The sequence below is a fragment of the Marmota marmota genome, unplaced genomic scaffold, assembly GCF_001458135.2.
Source record: "Marmota marmota marmota unplaced genomic scaffold, marMar, whole genome shotgun sequence".
NCBI classification, from domain to species: domain Eukaryota; kingdom Metazoa; phylum Chordata; class Mammalia; order Rodentia; family Sciuridae; genus Marmota; species Marmota marmota.
Window position 1 is genome coordinate 5,857,059 of NW_026000000.1, and position 16,868 is coordinate 5,873,926.

At 35.4% G+C, this 16,868-nt stretch overlaps 1 protein-coding gene across 3 annotated transcripts in view; it reads left to right on the forward strand.

Annotated features, from left to right (window-relative positions):
* Nucleotides 1-16,868, forward strand: part of Prkg1 (protein kinase cGMP-dependent 1) — a 1,168,403-nt gene that overhangs the window by 750,429 nt on the left and 401,106 nt on the right. For all 3 annotated transcript variants that reach the window (XM_048807597.1, XM_048807595.1, XM_048807598.1), the window contains exon 4: nucleotides 6,921-7,026. In XM_048807597.1, coding sequence (XP_048663554.1) covers nucleotides 6,921-7,026 — 106 coding nt within the window. The remainder of the gene's footprint in view (nucleotides 1-6,920; nucleotides 7,027-16,868) is intronic.

The window sequence follows — 16,868 nt, forward strand, 5'->3', positions numbered from 1 at the left end:
TTATTGCTGAGTAAAATTTCACTGTGTATATATGCCAAATATTTTTTATCCATTCATCCACTAAAGGGCATGTATGTTGGCTCCACAGTTTAGCTTATTTTAATTATTGCTAAGTCATTCAAATTAGTTTTTGATATGCATGATTATTGCCCTTAAAAAAATCAGAAAGAAAGCCCTGGGTTCAATCCTCATCACCACAAAAACAAAATGAAACAAACAAACAAAAACAGAAAAAAAGGCAGCTATTGAAAGTACAGTCACCTGAATTTTTTAATAATATAAATGCAACATTCGTGATTCCACTATTTCATTTCCGTTCATATATCTAATCTAGAGAATTGGATATTAGAGTCAAATTTCTTCTTTCTGACCTGTCTTGCCTATTCAAGGTCCTTAATGCCTTTAAAAATTCACCTACCTCTCTAGCTTCATTGCCATCACCAGAATCTACCCACCTGGGTAACTGTAAGAGCTGTTAATTGATCTCTATTACTATCTTTATCTCTGTTGTTTCTAAGTCCTCTCCTCCAATATACTAATAGGTGTTTTCTACCATAATCTTTTTGAAGTGAATCATTTGTTTTAAATTCTTCAGTACCTTCTCCTCAGACTTGTGGATCTAGACGTAGCCCCAGAGCAGGCATACAAGAACTATAGTCTTCAACTTGGGCTTATCTTCTCATTTCTGTTTCACCTCTGACTACCTCTAATCTCTGACTACCTGGACCACTTGAAGGCTCCTTCAGGAGTTATGCTGTTACTTCTTCATACATGCCTACCAGATCCCTTTCTGGAAATCACTGGTGGTAGGATGCTATGGTTTAGATATGAGGCAACCCTAAAAGCTCATGTGTGAAACAATAGTAGAATATTTGGAGGTCAAATGATTGGATTATAAGAGTCTTAACCTGACCCACGTGATCCAGTGATAGGGATTAACTGAGTAGTAACTGTAGGCAGGTAGTAACTGTAGAGTGTTCCTGGAGGAGATGGGTCATCACCCTTTTGGGGGGTATATATATTTATCCCTGGTGAGGAACCCTTTCTCTGCTTCCTACTACCATGTCCTGAGCTTCCTTCCTCCACCGCCCCCTTGATGTTCTGCCTCATGTCAGGTCCAGAGCAATGGAGTTCTGGCTCTGAAGGAACTGAAACCTCTGAACTGAGCCCTAAATAAACTTTTCCTCCTCTCCAACATTCTTGTCAGATCTTATAATCAGAGTGGTGAAAAAGCTGACTAAAGCATGGAGAGGGGGACATGATAAAAAATGTAACAACTCCCTTGGAGACTTACTTCCAGAGCAAACTCTGGGAAGTCACTGTTGAGCTCAATGTTAATCTTCTAGTTACTAAACTATGGAGATCTAGGGGATTGTTCTGAAAGGTCAGGGGGAACAGTCAGTGAACTCAGGCCTGTTTACTAAATAATATAAATGTGTTTTGATGTTTTAACAACTGGCATGCCACTATGGATGCAGACCAGTGAAATATATCAACTGTGCCTTTATCAGTCCTGGGAATTGAATGCAGGGTATCACACAAACTAGGCAAGAGCTCTACGCTAGGTTACACCACCAGCCCTGTACAGGAGCTCTTAATCTTGAGTGCTGTTGACCTATTTGTCAGTTTAGTTATATATGGACTTCTCTAAAAGACTATATATTTTATGTTTTTAAAAGCATAAAATAAAATATGTAGGCTAACCAAAGAAAACCATTTATATTGAAATATAGTAATAAAGTGTGAATTGTTATATAACAATTTTCAAAATTAAGATCTAAAGGCTGGTCTAGCAATGCCTCTGATTTCAAAGTAGTAATATTTCAGTTAGCTATAGCAAATGTAGGGTGATATAAAAATAGCCATGGTTTCTATTGGTGACAAATCACCAGGGTGGTTTGTTGCTTACACTTAGAATTGAAAGAAATACTAAATTTCAGTTACAGGGTAGTAAAAATAAAGGTGTTGTTTTTGCCTCTCAAATTCAAGAATCCCTTGAGATCCATATACAGACTCCTTACGGCTCCGTGGATGACAGGTGGTCTTCATCAGTTTAGGCTGTTATAAGAAATACCACAGATTAATAGGTTAGAAAACAAATGGTATTTCTTATACTTTGGGAGGCCAGAAGTCCAACATTAGGGTATAAGCATGGTCTAGCTCTTAGAGATAACTCTTCTCCTGATTAGATGCTCATATGGCCTTTCTTTGGTGCCTACATTCAGAGAGAGAAGGACCTTATGAGTTTCTCTTTTTAGTAAGAATTCTGATCCCATCCTTTTTAATAAGGATACTGATCCCATCTCATCTTAAGACCTAAATCGAATCACCTCCCAAAGATCCTACCTCCTAATTCTATCAGTTTGGTGATTAGGGCTTCAACTCACTAATTTTGGGGGAACACAGACATTCAGTCCATAACACCACCTAAGGAACTCTGAGATGATTCCTCTCTGTAAATCTTCTTTAATCAGTCCTTCTCAGCTGTGCCCCAAGAAAGTATATGTTGCCTTTTCTGCTTATTCACGCCCCAGACACTTAGCCATGGTAGGTTTATATCTCGAGTTGTTTTTTCTTTCACTAGGCCAGAAATCAGCAAGTGTTGTTGGAAATATTTTAGACCTTGGGGTCCATATGGTCTGTGTTGCAGTTGCTTGGTTCAGCCAGAGACAATATGTAAATGAAGGGGCATGGCTATGTTCCAAGAAGACTTTTATGGACACTGAAATTTGTTTTATATAATTTTCATGTATCAAAAAATATGCTTTTGAAATTCTAACCATGTAAAAATACAAAGCCCTTTCTTTGCTAGTAGACTGTACAAAAACAGACCATGGGCCAATTTGGAATTACAGTAGTTTGTGGACCTCTGTACTGAATCACAAGTTTCTTGAGGGCGGGGCTGAATTTATTTTCTAACTTGTATACCCAGCACCAGTATCTTTAAGACTGATGGAAGATAAATATGTCCCAAGTAAATATTTAAGTCTATCATTGCTTTCATAGTTACATATGCTTTCTCAGTATTGTTCCAAAATTTAAGTGGGACAATAGATGAATTCCCCCATAGAACATAAACTAAATTCAGATTTGTGGTCTCTTAGTTTATTACATCTTTGTGGCTCCTTCCCCTGTGATCTTGGGTGTTCCCTAAATGAAAGCTGACTTTAACCCCTGTTGAATGTGCTCGGTACACTTGTGATCTTGTAGTAATCAAAGTTCTTATGCTTTCCAGTGTGGAATGTGGCCTTACTCCCAGAATATGAAACATATTTTAGCAAAGAATTTTAGATTCATACTTGAACAGAAAGGAAACTCTTTCCAGTGCTCTGTTTTATGCCCTTCAGACTTTTTAAAAGTTCAACCACAGCATTCGTCTTGAAAATCACAGAAATTTTATTTGCTCAGTGTTTATTCCCTACACAGGTAAAAATAACACTTAAAATCAAAGGTAAATGAAGTGATTCTTTTGAATAATCTCTTTAAGTTGTGGAAGCAAACAGACTTACATTCCAGCAGGCTGTTTGAGAACCAAGACATTAATCACAGCTCCAGTATAACCACATTTTTTATAACAAGGCAAGATGATTATTAGTCATGCTTGCCCACCTGTAAAATGCTGACTTGACTAATATGTATATTAACTGAATATAAAAAACTGTTTTGGCATCCTACTCAAGGTCATGGATAAGACTGTGATCTCATCAACCTATGTTCATTATCATGCAGCACCGTTATCTGAAATGAAGCTTTATGTAGAGACACATCAGCAGCCCAAGTAAACAAGAACCAAACAGAAATTGCAGTGATTGGATTGTGTTAACTCATTTATATAAGTCATTTTTAAACATATGGATAATAAAATCTGATCAATTCAGTTTAGAGCTTTTTAACACAACGCTAGAGGTCACCTAAGATTACATTCATTTGTGAATTTTTTTGCAGGTGAAATTTATGCATGTAAACCATTAATAAAGAAATATACCTAATCCTTCTCAAAGGAAAAGCTTATTTCTAGTAGTAGAAGAGATTATAAGAAACAGGAAAGGAGCTTTCTATGAGAGAATATGCAAATGTATCTGAAGAAGTAGATATTAGAGATAAATAGCAAAATTGGTAGCATTTGCTAAGAAAACACACACACACACACACACACACACACACACCAGACAAACCTTTGCTCTTATTCTTATTGCTGCCATATTCATTACAAACCTCCTTTCTTGACTTGACCATGACATTGGCTTATTGCTCCTTGTTGGAAAACTGCACACAAGATATTTAACAGAACAATTTTCTTTAGATAGAACTTTCAATATATTACTACTCTGCCCTACAGTTTCTATGTAACTTTTTATTTGATGGCACCACTGTTGGTCTGTAGTCTGTTTGACTCTGGTGTCTTTTAATCCAATGTATGCCTTTCCTATATTGGTTTTTTCTCAGCTATCACCATGGTCATATCTCTTAGAGTCTATAATAACAATTTCATGTATTACTGCTAGGAGTGTGAATGTGTTAAGTTTCTCTGCAGGACAAAGCCTTAAAAATGTATGCATGCTGTATTTCACATAGACATTCCACTTCTAGTCATTTCTTTAAGGTGCATTTAAAAATGTCTATAAAAAATAAGACATATATGAATATATAATATCTAAACATATATTATGTATGTAAATACATAGTATATAAAAATGATATATGATACTATTATATAATGCATAACATGTTATATATTATATATACATAGTTGCAACTATTATATATTTTTACAACTCACCACATAGTATTTTCAATTATTTTTATTGCCACTGTTTTTTTTTTTAAATAACAAAATTGGTGAGTGCGTCCTTATTTGTGCTTAGTGGGAGACCTATCTATATTACAAAATACCTAGAAATCATTAGGTGATGATGAATACAGGGAAATTTTTATTTACTTACTTTATTTATAAACATGTAAAGTATTGATGTACCCAGAGTATATTCTTTTAAATTTTGGTTTTTTACTTTGCTTTATTTTCTTTTTTAAAGATCTCTACTAGCTTGCTGTTGTTCCTCAAATTAATCCTGGCTCCATGAGCCTAGGTTCTAGGGCCCTGCATCAACTGACTCTCAGACAGTAGCAACCCTACAGAAGTCTCGGCCATTTCAGTGTTCTATGGGAAGGTTCTCCTGGGCTCATTCCCAGCTGTGCTCCTGTTTATGTACTTTCCTCTTCAACCACTTCTATTCAGGGTTGGCCTCCATCACGTTTCAAGGTCTCCCTTCCTGCTCTGCTTGGGAAACCTCCCCTGATTTTCCATGTTTTTCATGTTTGTGTCATCTAGTCTCACGGTATGTCTCAAGTACACAGGTGTTTTGGAAGAGAGCCTGGAGTCATCAGAAGAACTAGAATATGATTGGAGAAAAACCGTGATAGCTTTGCTTTAGATTATGTGTCATTTTTAAGGCTGTTTGGAAAAGAGAAGCCACGAGCACATCAGTTCTTTTTGCTTTTGCTCTTTTTCTACTTAACTGAGCATGTTTTTTTTTTTCACCTCTGAGGAGCTAGACAAAGGAGAAGTCATATTTTAATTTCTTATCCTCAGTTTTGCAAGGAAAAACGAGGTAAAATTCAAGAATAGGGTTTATTCTGTAGAATAACATTTCCTTTACCTCCTTGTCCCCTGTTCCTTTATTTCCACTGTCTTTTTCCCTTGAGGTATATGTGGGACCTCATTCTCTGCAAACATTTTCTCTCCCCCTTAATCTCCAGTCTCGATTCACTCATGTACTATGCTTGGTTTGAGAACGATGGCAAAGAGAGACTTGTATTTCTCTACCTTTCTGTGTTTCTCATTAAACCATATCTTGGCCCCCTCAGCAGTCTTGCTCAAACCCTCACATACCTTTTCTCTACTCCATACCCTCTGGGTATGAGGTATATTGGTTTTCTTTATTTCAAAACTAACTTGACTTATTTTCTATTATGAAAATTTGAAAACATATATACAATTGGAGAGGATAATAAAATAAGCCTGTCATATATCATGCAGATTCAATTATCAAGATTTTCAGTGTGTTTATCTTTTAAAACCTAAGGTTATCTTGGTGTATTGTTTCATATATATTATAGCATCTGTCATTTTTTTCCTTATGCTTATCTGTTTAGCAGTTCTGGGATATCTGGCTTCCACAATTATTTCTTGGCAGAATGGCTTCTTATTTATTATTATTAGAATTATAAACACATATTTATAGTACAAATTAGTGGGTTTCATTGTAGTCTTTCCATACATACATACATACATTGCAGATTCAACATTTAATTATGCGTTGTCAAGATGACAGTGTGTAGGAGTAGAAATTAAAATTCACCAAAAATATCTAATAAAACTTCTATGTGGCCACTTTGGGCACAGGCTACAATTTGTTTAACAAGCTTTCTATAGAAATTATTATGCAATTATTATTTCTAATTTATTGAATTCCCCTTTAAACCTGTAAATTGAATTTTTACTTCTAATTTTTGTAATTAAAATATGGTCATATGAGTCGTTAATATCATTTGGGGGAATTATCAGGGAGTATTATTACTTGTGAACCTCTTTTTATCTGCATGCTTTTTTCTTCATAGAAAGTCTTTGAATCAGTAAGTATTTTCAGGGTGTGCTTAACTACTCTCATACCATAAGCAAAAGGAAACTTCCTAGTGGATAATAATGCTAGTATGGAAAATTATGAAGTACATTGTGCTTGTAGGCATACCTGACTCTAATGGAATAGAGCAGTGTTATGATATTAGCTTCAAGTGCATGTGAAAGGTTAATCATTTTCATACCGCTCATGAATAACTCATCTGTTTTGCAGGATATTGTTCACAGTTGAAATTCTCTAATTAATTTTTCCCTGTTTGTTTTCTTTTTCTCCTTTCTCTAGCTCTTGTAAATGTGAAACTTTGGGCCATTGATCGACAATGTTTTCAAACAATAATGATGAGGACAGGACTCATCAAGCACACCGAGTACATGGAATTTTTAAAAAGGTAGGAGACTTTCTTTTCTCTTTTGAAGAACATTTTTTTGTAGTTTTTGAAATGCAGCAACATGGAGACTTTTCCCATTATTTCATTCTTAATAACCTGCCAATTTGTAGAAGAGAAGACCTTGGATGGGCTTCATTATATTTCCAGTGCCAGTTTTCAGAATATGTGGTTAGGTTGGAACTTCTGAGGATCATCCTATATACTCACTCATTCAGCATTCTCTTAGAGATGTGTAGCTCAGAGAAAGGAGAGAGAATTTGCTGGAACAGAAGATGATACTGAGTTCATTTTAACTATTGATAAGTTAATGCATTATGTCACTTCTTCTAAAAAGACCACATTGGAAGGCCAAGACATCTCTTATGTTAATTTCCATATGAAAGGTCAGATGACTAAAATGGAAAAACTCTAAGAAGCATCTATTTAATTTTTGTTCCTGAGTTTAATTTCTCAAATTAGATTCATTTTATATAACAGTTCTCAAATACAAACCTTTTATTTTCTTTGATTATATATTATGACAACTTAATATAGGGTGGTAATAGTAACTAAGAAGCCAGATTTTCATTTTTTAGGAATACACTGATATTCAAGTCCAAATTTGTTTTAAAGAAAATCATTTTTTATGATTGAAAAGAATATTGAAAATTATGATGCCTTAAATGTAATTATTTTTGTATTTCTTTCATTTAAAAACAGAAGCATAATTAAATAGTGAGGCACAGATTATGTGAACTGTGAACTAAAGGGAAGTGTACCCCTAAGATTTCATTTTGAGAATGTTTATTGTTTGCTGTATACTTTCGTTTTGTGAATAAATAGTTAAAACAGAACTACCAAGTTAGAGTCATATTTTGTTTCAGCGATACATTTTAACAGGTATCTATTGAATTTAATATTCCTTTCTTGGGTATCTTTGTGGTTAATTCATTTGCTTCTGTTTCACCCTTTATGCATTTTTTTTTGTATCCACATGAACTCTTTTTGCTATATCTCTACTGAAGGGACAGTTGCTTTCTAATTTAAATCAAGTAATGTATTAAAATATTACTGTGTCTGCAGGGTGACTTTTTTTCTTTTCCTCACTGTGATTGGTTGAAACATTTAGAAAAGGTGGAAATATAAATTTCTTTTGAAGTTTAGAAGGAAATTAAATTGTTCAGTTGCCGTGTGTGTGTGTGTGTGTGTGTGTGTGTATGCATGCATGAGTGTGGATTTGGTGAGAAACACAGAAACAGAATGAATATTTCATTTTAAGATTTAACTTGAAGTGCAAGAGTTATAGATTTTTTTTCTGATGCAGCCCTGATAGAGATTCCAATTGTAGTTGATGAAATGGTTTGATGTTGATTTTAGCTTCTATACATTTTTTTCTGAAGGAGATTGAACCATTCTAATAAGAACTCCTTTATTAGTGGGTGGTACCATTTTAGGAGATGGAGATGTCTTCCTGTGTTATGTGTGTGTGTGTGTGTGTCTTAATTTACTCTGGAAATATTTTCTTTTGTGGGGGAAGGGATGTTACTGTCAGAGCTGTCTTAGTTTGTGTGATCTGTTCTGACTATTCAAACTTTAATACAAGTTGGCTCTCCAGAGTGAGTGCACATATTTTGTTGGCCAGCTAAGAGCAAGTAGAGTTTACCTGGTTGAATAAAAAAGAGTTGAGTTCTGACTTTGATATCACTTTCCATCTGGCCACTCTGTAAAATATCAAGTTTACATTGTTTGTGACCCTCAGACTGGGCTGGGGGTCCAGAGGTACCAGAAGGACCATCACTGCCTGCTTTAATCTAAATGGTGGCTGTGACTAACTGGTTCTTTTCTACAACCGTTCATCGGCTCACAGTTCCTGTTGAATTATTTATGGCACCCCCTGGACATTCCTGGCCCTTTTATGACTGAGACCAGCCAACTTTTCCAGCCTGCTTTCTTCTTGCTCCTCCCAAAGCAAATGATTCCACATACCCACGTGTTCCCTGTATCCCTGTGTTTTCTTCCAAACTGTCAATGTTCAATCCTGTCTTTTTGCTTCAACCAAAAACTTCTTCCACAGACTTGGGCCTCATTCTATGTAGCATTAACCTCTCCCTTCTCTGGTTCTTCATTGTCTGCTTTGTTTGACTATAATTTGACTACTGAGCTTACTTCTACTTCTAGAGTATAAACTTTTCAGGACTAGTATTATTCTTATATCTCTTGATCATTTTCTTTGGCATAAAACTTATTGCTTTATAGATAGTTTATAGGACACCAACTATGGGACCAATGCATAATTTTCATTGCAAAATGACAGTGCAAGGCTCCTTTCCCCCAAATAATTAAAAATGTCATAATGACAGCCCTGCATTAATTCAAGCATAAGACCCTTCTGAGCAGAAGCTCTATCCTCCCCTACAAAGCACACACCCATGAGGCTGGAGACAGCAGAATTCATTCCTCCTTCACATTCCTGTTTAGTTAACTATGTTTACTGTCATTTAGTTCCAAGGCTCTTAAGAAGTGGCATAATCATATAATCAGGTCCAAGGGAAATACTAAAAGATATTGTCAAAAAAACAAGAGACCAAAATTAACTAAAACTTTCTACTATAACTTCAGAATCATTTTTTTCTATTAGTTGTTCATTTAAAGATTTTCTGATTTTTGCTTATTACTCTTTTATATCATAATGTTAAGGGTTGGGGATTTAGCTTAGTGGTAGAGAGTTTCTTAGTATGTGTGAGACCCTGGCCTATATCTCCAGTACCACACACACCAAAAAAAAAAAAAAAAGAAAGAAAGACAGACTTTGCATAGTCAAGTCAATGTACTTTTATTTTATGACTTCACGTCTAGAAATGCATATCTAGCTTAATATTATAAAAATATACCTAATATTTTAATCTTCTCTATAGCAATCTAGGAAAGGTGGATATTTTTCTCTGTGTTAAATAGAATGTTCATTTGAAATTTTCTACTATAGATATAATTTTCTTTATAGTTTGTGATGGAGTTAAACTGTAAGCAATTGTGACATTATCACAAAATAAAAACTCTTACGAATGATAATGTACACCATTAAAATTCTTCCCAGTAGAGAAGTCTATTGTCCCTCCCTAATTGAGGAATGTCAGAGACAGCATCAGGCTGAAAGAGGAATGATCCTGTAGCATTGATCATCTTCCCAACCCTTCCTCCTCATTTTCCTAAGAAAACACATATGTTTAGAGGGTGAGAAAGGGAACACACCAGGCATATAAACACACTGCTGATATACCAGGATTTTTCCTTATTGTCAAAGTTGAGTTTTATTTTATTTTATTTTTTTTTATTTATTTTTTTTGCTTAAAATGTTTTGATATTTATTTAGAATGTTTTGATATTCATAAATTAGTTATTTTTAATAATAGAAACCTGTACTTAATACATACCAGTCTTAAAATATGTTTATTTTAAAAAAATATACCAAGGTTTATATATTTATTAATAAATCAATGATTGTATTTTTAAATTAAAGAATTATATATCATAAAGAGAATTTTCTTATCAGTAAACATAAAAATTTTGTGCTTAATTTATAGTACATACACAGCATCCTTGATATAATAATTTCTCTGCTTCTAACATAAGAATAGATTGAATTCTACTTAAATGTTTTCAAAAAATGAGAAAAGGCTTTGAGTCTCAAGAATCTACAGATTTACTGTTATATAGATTATATATACATATCCATACATATGTGTGTGTATATATACATTTTTATTTATATACAGATTTATTATGTTTTCCCCTTCAATAGATGAATGGATAAAAAAAAATGTGGCATTTATACACAATGGAGTATTACTCTGCATTAAAAAATGACAAAATCATAGAATTTGCAGGGAAATGGATGGCATTAGAGCAGATTATGCTAAGTGAAGCTAGCCAATCCCTAAAAAACAAATGCCGAATGTCTTCTTTGATATAAGGAGAGTAACTAAGATCAGAGTAGGGACGAAGAGCAGGAGAAGAAGATTAACATTTAACAGGGATGAGAGGTGGGAGGGAAAGGGAGAGAGAAGGGAAATTGCATGGTAATGGAAGGAGACCCTCAGAGTTATACAAAAGTACATACAAGAGGAAGTGAGGGGAAAGGGAAAAATAATACAAGGGGGACAAATGAATGTCAGTAGAGGGGACAGAGAGAGAAGAGGGGAGGGGAGAGGAGGGGAGGGGGGATAGTAGAGGATAGGAAAGGCAGCAGAACACAACAGACACTAGTATGGCAATATGTAAATCAATGGATGTGTAACTGATGTAATTCTGCAATCTGTATATGGGGTAAAAATGGGAGTTCATAACCCACTTGAATCAAAGTGTGAAATATGATATATCAAGAACTATGTAATGTTTTGAACAGCCAACAATAAAAAATTAAAAAAAAAAAAAGAAAAAAAATTAGCAGAAATTTATTTCATTTTACAAGACAGTCTGTAAATCCAAGATCAAGGCCTCAGCATAGTTAGATTCTGATCAGCTCACTCTTTGGTGTTACAAACCTCTTTCTTTACTTGGATACTGAGTTTTATTTTAAATCCAATGTGTTTACTCATTTTGTAGCTACACTCATGTGGTTTAGATCCTTCTTTGCGATGATTAGATGTCACAGTAAACTCTGATTCTGGCTCTTTAATCCTGTTTATTCATTTCACTTTTGTGCTTGTATTTCACATTCCCTGATGTAACAAAGGTGTTCCTATGCAAGCATCACAAAAAGGAAACAAAACAACAACAACACCAACATTAAAAAAATAAAATAAAAACAATGGGCAGTACAACTAAGCATGGCATGATTGCTATAGGTCCAGAGATAATTTTACCATTTACCAACATTGTCCATCATCTCTAGCTACTGAAAAAGGCTGTTGTTTTTAAAATGAATTCTGAGACATGAGCCAAAATGGCCAGGCATGATGGTGCATGCCTATAGTCCCAGGAACTCAGGAGAATAAGGTAGGTGGATTGGAGGTTAGCCTGGACAACTGAGTAAGACCCTGTCTCAAAATAAAAATGACTGGGGATGTAGTTCAGTGACAGACACTACTGGCTTATATCCAAGAGCCAAGTAACTGCCAGAGTTAATTTGCATGGCTTTTCTCTGAACATATTCTCTGGTGCTACTGCTGGAAGTGGCATCTATACTCAGAGGAGCTTTACAAAGTAGCTGTGGGCCCACTGGGTTCTCTGTTGGCCTCAAACTCTGGTGAAGATGACAATGATGATGGTGGACGCCTGTTTGTATTACTTTCTTCATCAACAAATCAAAAACACAGCAGGAATTTTTTGAAATTTAGGCTACTCATTTAGTCCTACAGATCCTCAAAAAAAATCTTTCCTCTGTCTATTAGACCATCATTCCAGCATAAGGCAGATTAGCTCATGCTGTTCCTCTGGCATAGAACCTTCCATGACTTCTTTCACTTCTAGAAGAAAGCCTACCTAGGTGTACTTGTCCTCAAGTCCCTGTCTTATGGTTTGGATAGGAGATGTCCCCCAAAGCTCCTGTCCCACAAAAGTTCCTAATGCAGGAATGTTGAGAGGTAAAATTATTGCACTGTGGGAGCTTTAACCTATTAAATCCATCCTAGTTTGAATTAACTGGATGAGAGGTAGATGAGACATGGCTGGAGAAAGTAGGGGTATATCCTGGAAGGCTGCATATTCCCTAGGGCCTCTTCCCCCCCTCCACCCTCTCTCTCTCACACTCTCTCTGCTTCCTGACCTTTCCATGAGGTGAACAACTTTCCTCTGTAGCATCCTTCCTCCATGATGGGCTGCCTCACTTTGGGCCCAGAACAATGAAGTAGGCCCCTTATGGATGAAGACCTCTGAAACTGTGAGCTCCAAATTGACTTTTTCTCCCTTTAGTTTTTCTTCTCAGGTATTTTTGTCAGAGCAGCACAAAACTAACAAACTCTGTCTTCTCTAGCTACTGCTGACCTCTCCAGTTCTCTGTTCATCTTCTCGTATTTTCTCATTCTCTTTGCCACACTCACATGTTAGTTTTTCATTGCTTGATGTCCTTCATGCTTCCTCGTATTAGAGATTATACCAAGAGAATCCTCTGCCTTTGAGGGGAAATTATGCAGAGTGACCTATAGAGAAGCAAACTGAGTATGCCGGTAGTGACAGAATATGGAACCTGAAATCTGATTTCAGGCTTTTGATTTCCCTTCCATGAGTTGAATGGGGCATTGCAACTATCTGCCATCATGTTTCACACTGCATTTTTAACTAAATAGAATATTTAAGTTTAGGGACTTTGAGGTTTGTTGGTGACTAGTTAACTTTCAGTTCATTCTCCAACCATTATGGAAATTTGAGGCATTTTTAAATTTCAAAACTACCAGTCCTAGGATTTAGCCTTTTAGGCTAAATTGTAGAGCTTCTCTAGGAAGCCTTGGTTTCTGGAAAGTAATTTATAACCAAAGTCCAAATAATGGCCCATGAGAAGGCCTCAGCAGGAGCTGCATGCAAGGGATCAAGGGGACCAAAGGCCTTCGGTTAATCATAGAGCTACTATGTTGGTTCTTCCTTCTTCCATAGTTGCTTTCTTAAAAAAGTAAAATCTTGCTAGATTTTCATTCTATGAAAAGACTCCATCTTCTTTATCTCCATCATTAGGGAATAAGTCCCAAGTGCAGTTGGTTCTTCCCCCTTATTCTTTAAACCAATATTTCTAATATGTGTATGTGTATGTGTATATATATATATATATATATATTATATATATATATATATATATAATCTCCAAGACAAGTTTAAAAAATGCTATTTACATATGTGTATTGGAAAAGTGAGTGGTTACCCCTAGGGAGGAAAAAAAAAACCTATGACCTATGACTTTGTTTTGGAAATTACATACTATCATTTGACACCAAAAATACCTGGACCACAGGGATGATTTCATTTTCTGAAGTTTCTCCTCATTTGCTTTGAATTGTTGTCATCTGATAGTGTTTGTCACAACTGCCGTTGTCAGAGGAGGCATCTTCACTGCTGTCGTCTGATAAATCAACAAGGATTAACTGATTTTCTAAGACATGATGCAGTTTAGTCTTCCTTTATATTTTATAGCTGGACCAACTGAGTCTCAAAGAAGCCAAAGCAAGCTCATATCTAGTAGAAAACTTCTTAGATTAAAGCTTAGGTGTGTGAACCTCCAGTCTGAGTGTCCCCACACACACCCGCACTCAGATTCACAGTTTGTTTTCCAGGGGAAGCTCTCACTATAGTAAACTAAAGTGAGGAGGAGTTTGTGATATTTTCCTTTTTCTCTTCAAGAAGGTGACTTACTTATATTACTAGCTTAATATTATATAGAGTTCATTCTATATCACTTAGAAATGAGATTTCTAAACCTCTTGCAAGTTTTTCATTCTCTGATTCAATTTTTAAAAACCCAAGAATTTCATTTTCTTGTAACTCAACCCAACAAGTCACTCCATTTTTGATATTTTTATTTTATTTTATATCCTATTTGTAAAAGTCTAGTTCAGGAGGCAGTTAGAGTTCATTCAGTAGAATATAAAATGGTGAGGGATGTGAGGCATTATTTATTTTGCCGATGGGAAAAAATAAACCTACAAATATGAGAGTTGCCCAACATCACCGGGAAAATTGGTAGTATAATGATTCAGCTCCCAGTTCCCAGGAAAGTCTGAAATTCAGCTGTCCTAGAATATCAACTGTCTTTTGTTCAAAACCTCCAGGGTAAAATTCTTCACAGTCTTGACTAAACATATGTTCTAGTGTTTCACAAACCCTGTAGGATATTCTTTAAGGCTCTTGTTGAATGTTGTTATATCCTCTATGGAAAGAGAAAATAACTGCACCCAGCTGTCCTTATACTATCAACTTTGAATGACAGATGTGGGATGGGACCAGAAAATTTGCATTTTTAACAAATTCTCAGCTGATGTTCATGCTGCTTGGAGAATCAGGATCTAGGACATAAGATAGAAGTAGAAAATGTATTTCAAGAATTTTAAGTATTTGTATGACTTACTGATAGGAAGAATGGGTTTAAACCCTGCTTTTATCAATTATAAGTGTATAATTTTAGAGAAGTGTCTTCAAACAGGCTCAGTAATAAAAATGCAGAACCTTACCATGAAGGATCATAATTATAAATAAATAATATAATAGATAACCTTAGTAAATATTTATTATGTGACAAGCAGTGTTCAAAACACTTGAGGTGTATTATTTAGTCCTCAGCAAAGAACTATAAAATAAATACTAGCATTTCAATTTTATAGATGAGGATACTGAGGCCAAAGAGTTGAATAAAATTACACAGCTAGTAGGCATAGAACCAGAAGCTACAGAACTGATATCCTTAAACTTCACCCTTCACTGTCTCATAAATGTTGAGCACCAGTATCAGCTCCCACTTCCTGCTGCCCCTCTCAAATTAGCATTTGCTCTTCCTGGAGGTGTCTGCAACAGAGTGACTTCATCCTTGATGAACCTCAATTTCCTGTTCACCATATTTCTTTTGTTTTTTTTTTTAAACGGTATCTTTTTTTTTTTTTAATTTTTTTAATATTTATTTTTTTTTAGTTCTCGGCGGACACAACATCTTTGTTTGTATGTGGTGCTGAGGATCGAACCCGGGCCGCACACATGCCAGGCGAGCGCGCTACCACTTGAGCCACATCCCCAGCCCACCATATTTCTTTTGTAGCAGTGCCCTTCTCCCAAAACTCAGCGGTACTTTCCTTCCACTCACATCCTTACCACCCATGGAATATGTTCTCACAAACAAATGCTCATTTTAAATGGCATTGAATTAATGATGATATCTTAGATTCCATAAGCTCAGTGGAGGAGCTTTCAGTTATTTGGAAATCCAACTGCTGGATGTAAGTAAGTGTCATTATTTCTAAAATGAATGCTAAATGACTAACAGCTCAGGATAAGGGTCTTCTTCAGACTTTCACACATTGTGTTCCTGGCTCTCTTTCTACCTCCCTCCCACAAGCAACTCAAGTTCAGGTTGTGATCTGTGAGTAGGAACTATTATTGATTATGTTGGGTTCTCTGATCTTCTTTCTTTCTTTTTTATTGATTTTATTACTTTTTTTTAAATACACGACAACAGTGGAATGCATTACAATCCTTATTACACATATAGAGCACAATTTTTCGTATCTCTGTATATAAAGTATGTTCACATCAATTTATGCCATTATACATGTACTTTTCTTTTGCATTACAATTCTTAATACATATATATACCATAATTTTTCGTATCTCTGTTTGTATATAAGGTATGTTGACACCCAATTCAAGTCTTTATACACGTGCTTTGTATAATGATGACCATCACATTCCACCATCTTTGCTAATCCCCTTCCCCCTCCCTTTCCCTCCCACCCCTCTTCCCTATCTAGAATTCATCTAATCCTCCCAAGCTCTCCCTCCTTACCCCATTATGAGTCATCCCACTTATATCAGAGAAAACATTCAGCATTTGTTTTTTTGGGATTGGCTGACTTCACTTAGCATTATCTTCTCCAATGCCATCTAATCTTCTTTTAAAGAGGTAGACTATGCAGACATATGTGGAGTATTTCTTATACCCTTGAGCAGGAAGAAATCAAGATACTAGTTTTTGGATACAAACTATGTGAGGGACAACTTGATAGCTTAACTGACTTGTTAAATTCACATTTCCAGAAAATTCAAATCATGATTTCCCTCATTTTTTTGTTGTTGTTTTTTTGACCTATAATTTACAGGGGATGATGGGGGAAAATAAAGAAAAAGTATGTATGAAAACAGCTTTAGAAATTTTAAACCCTTTGTTTTTAATT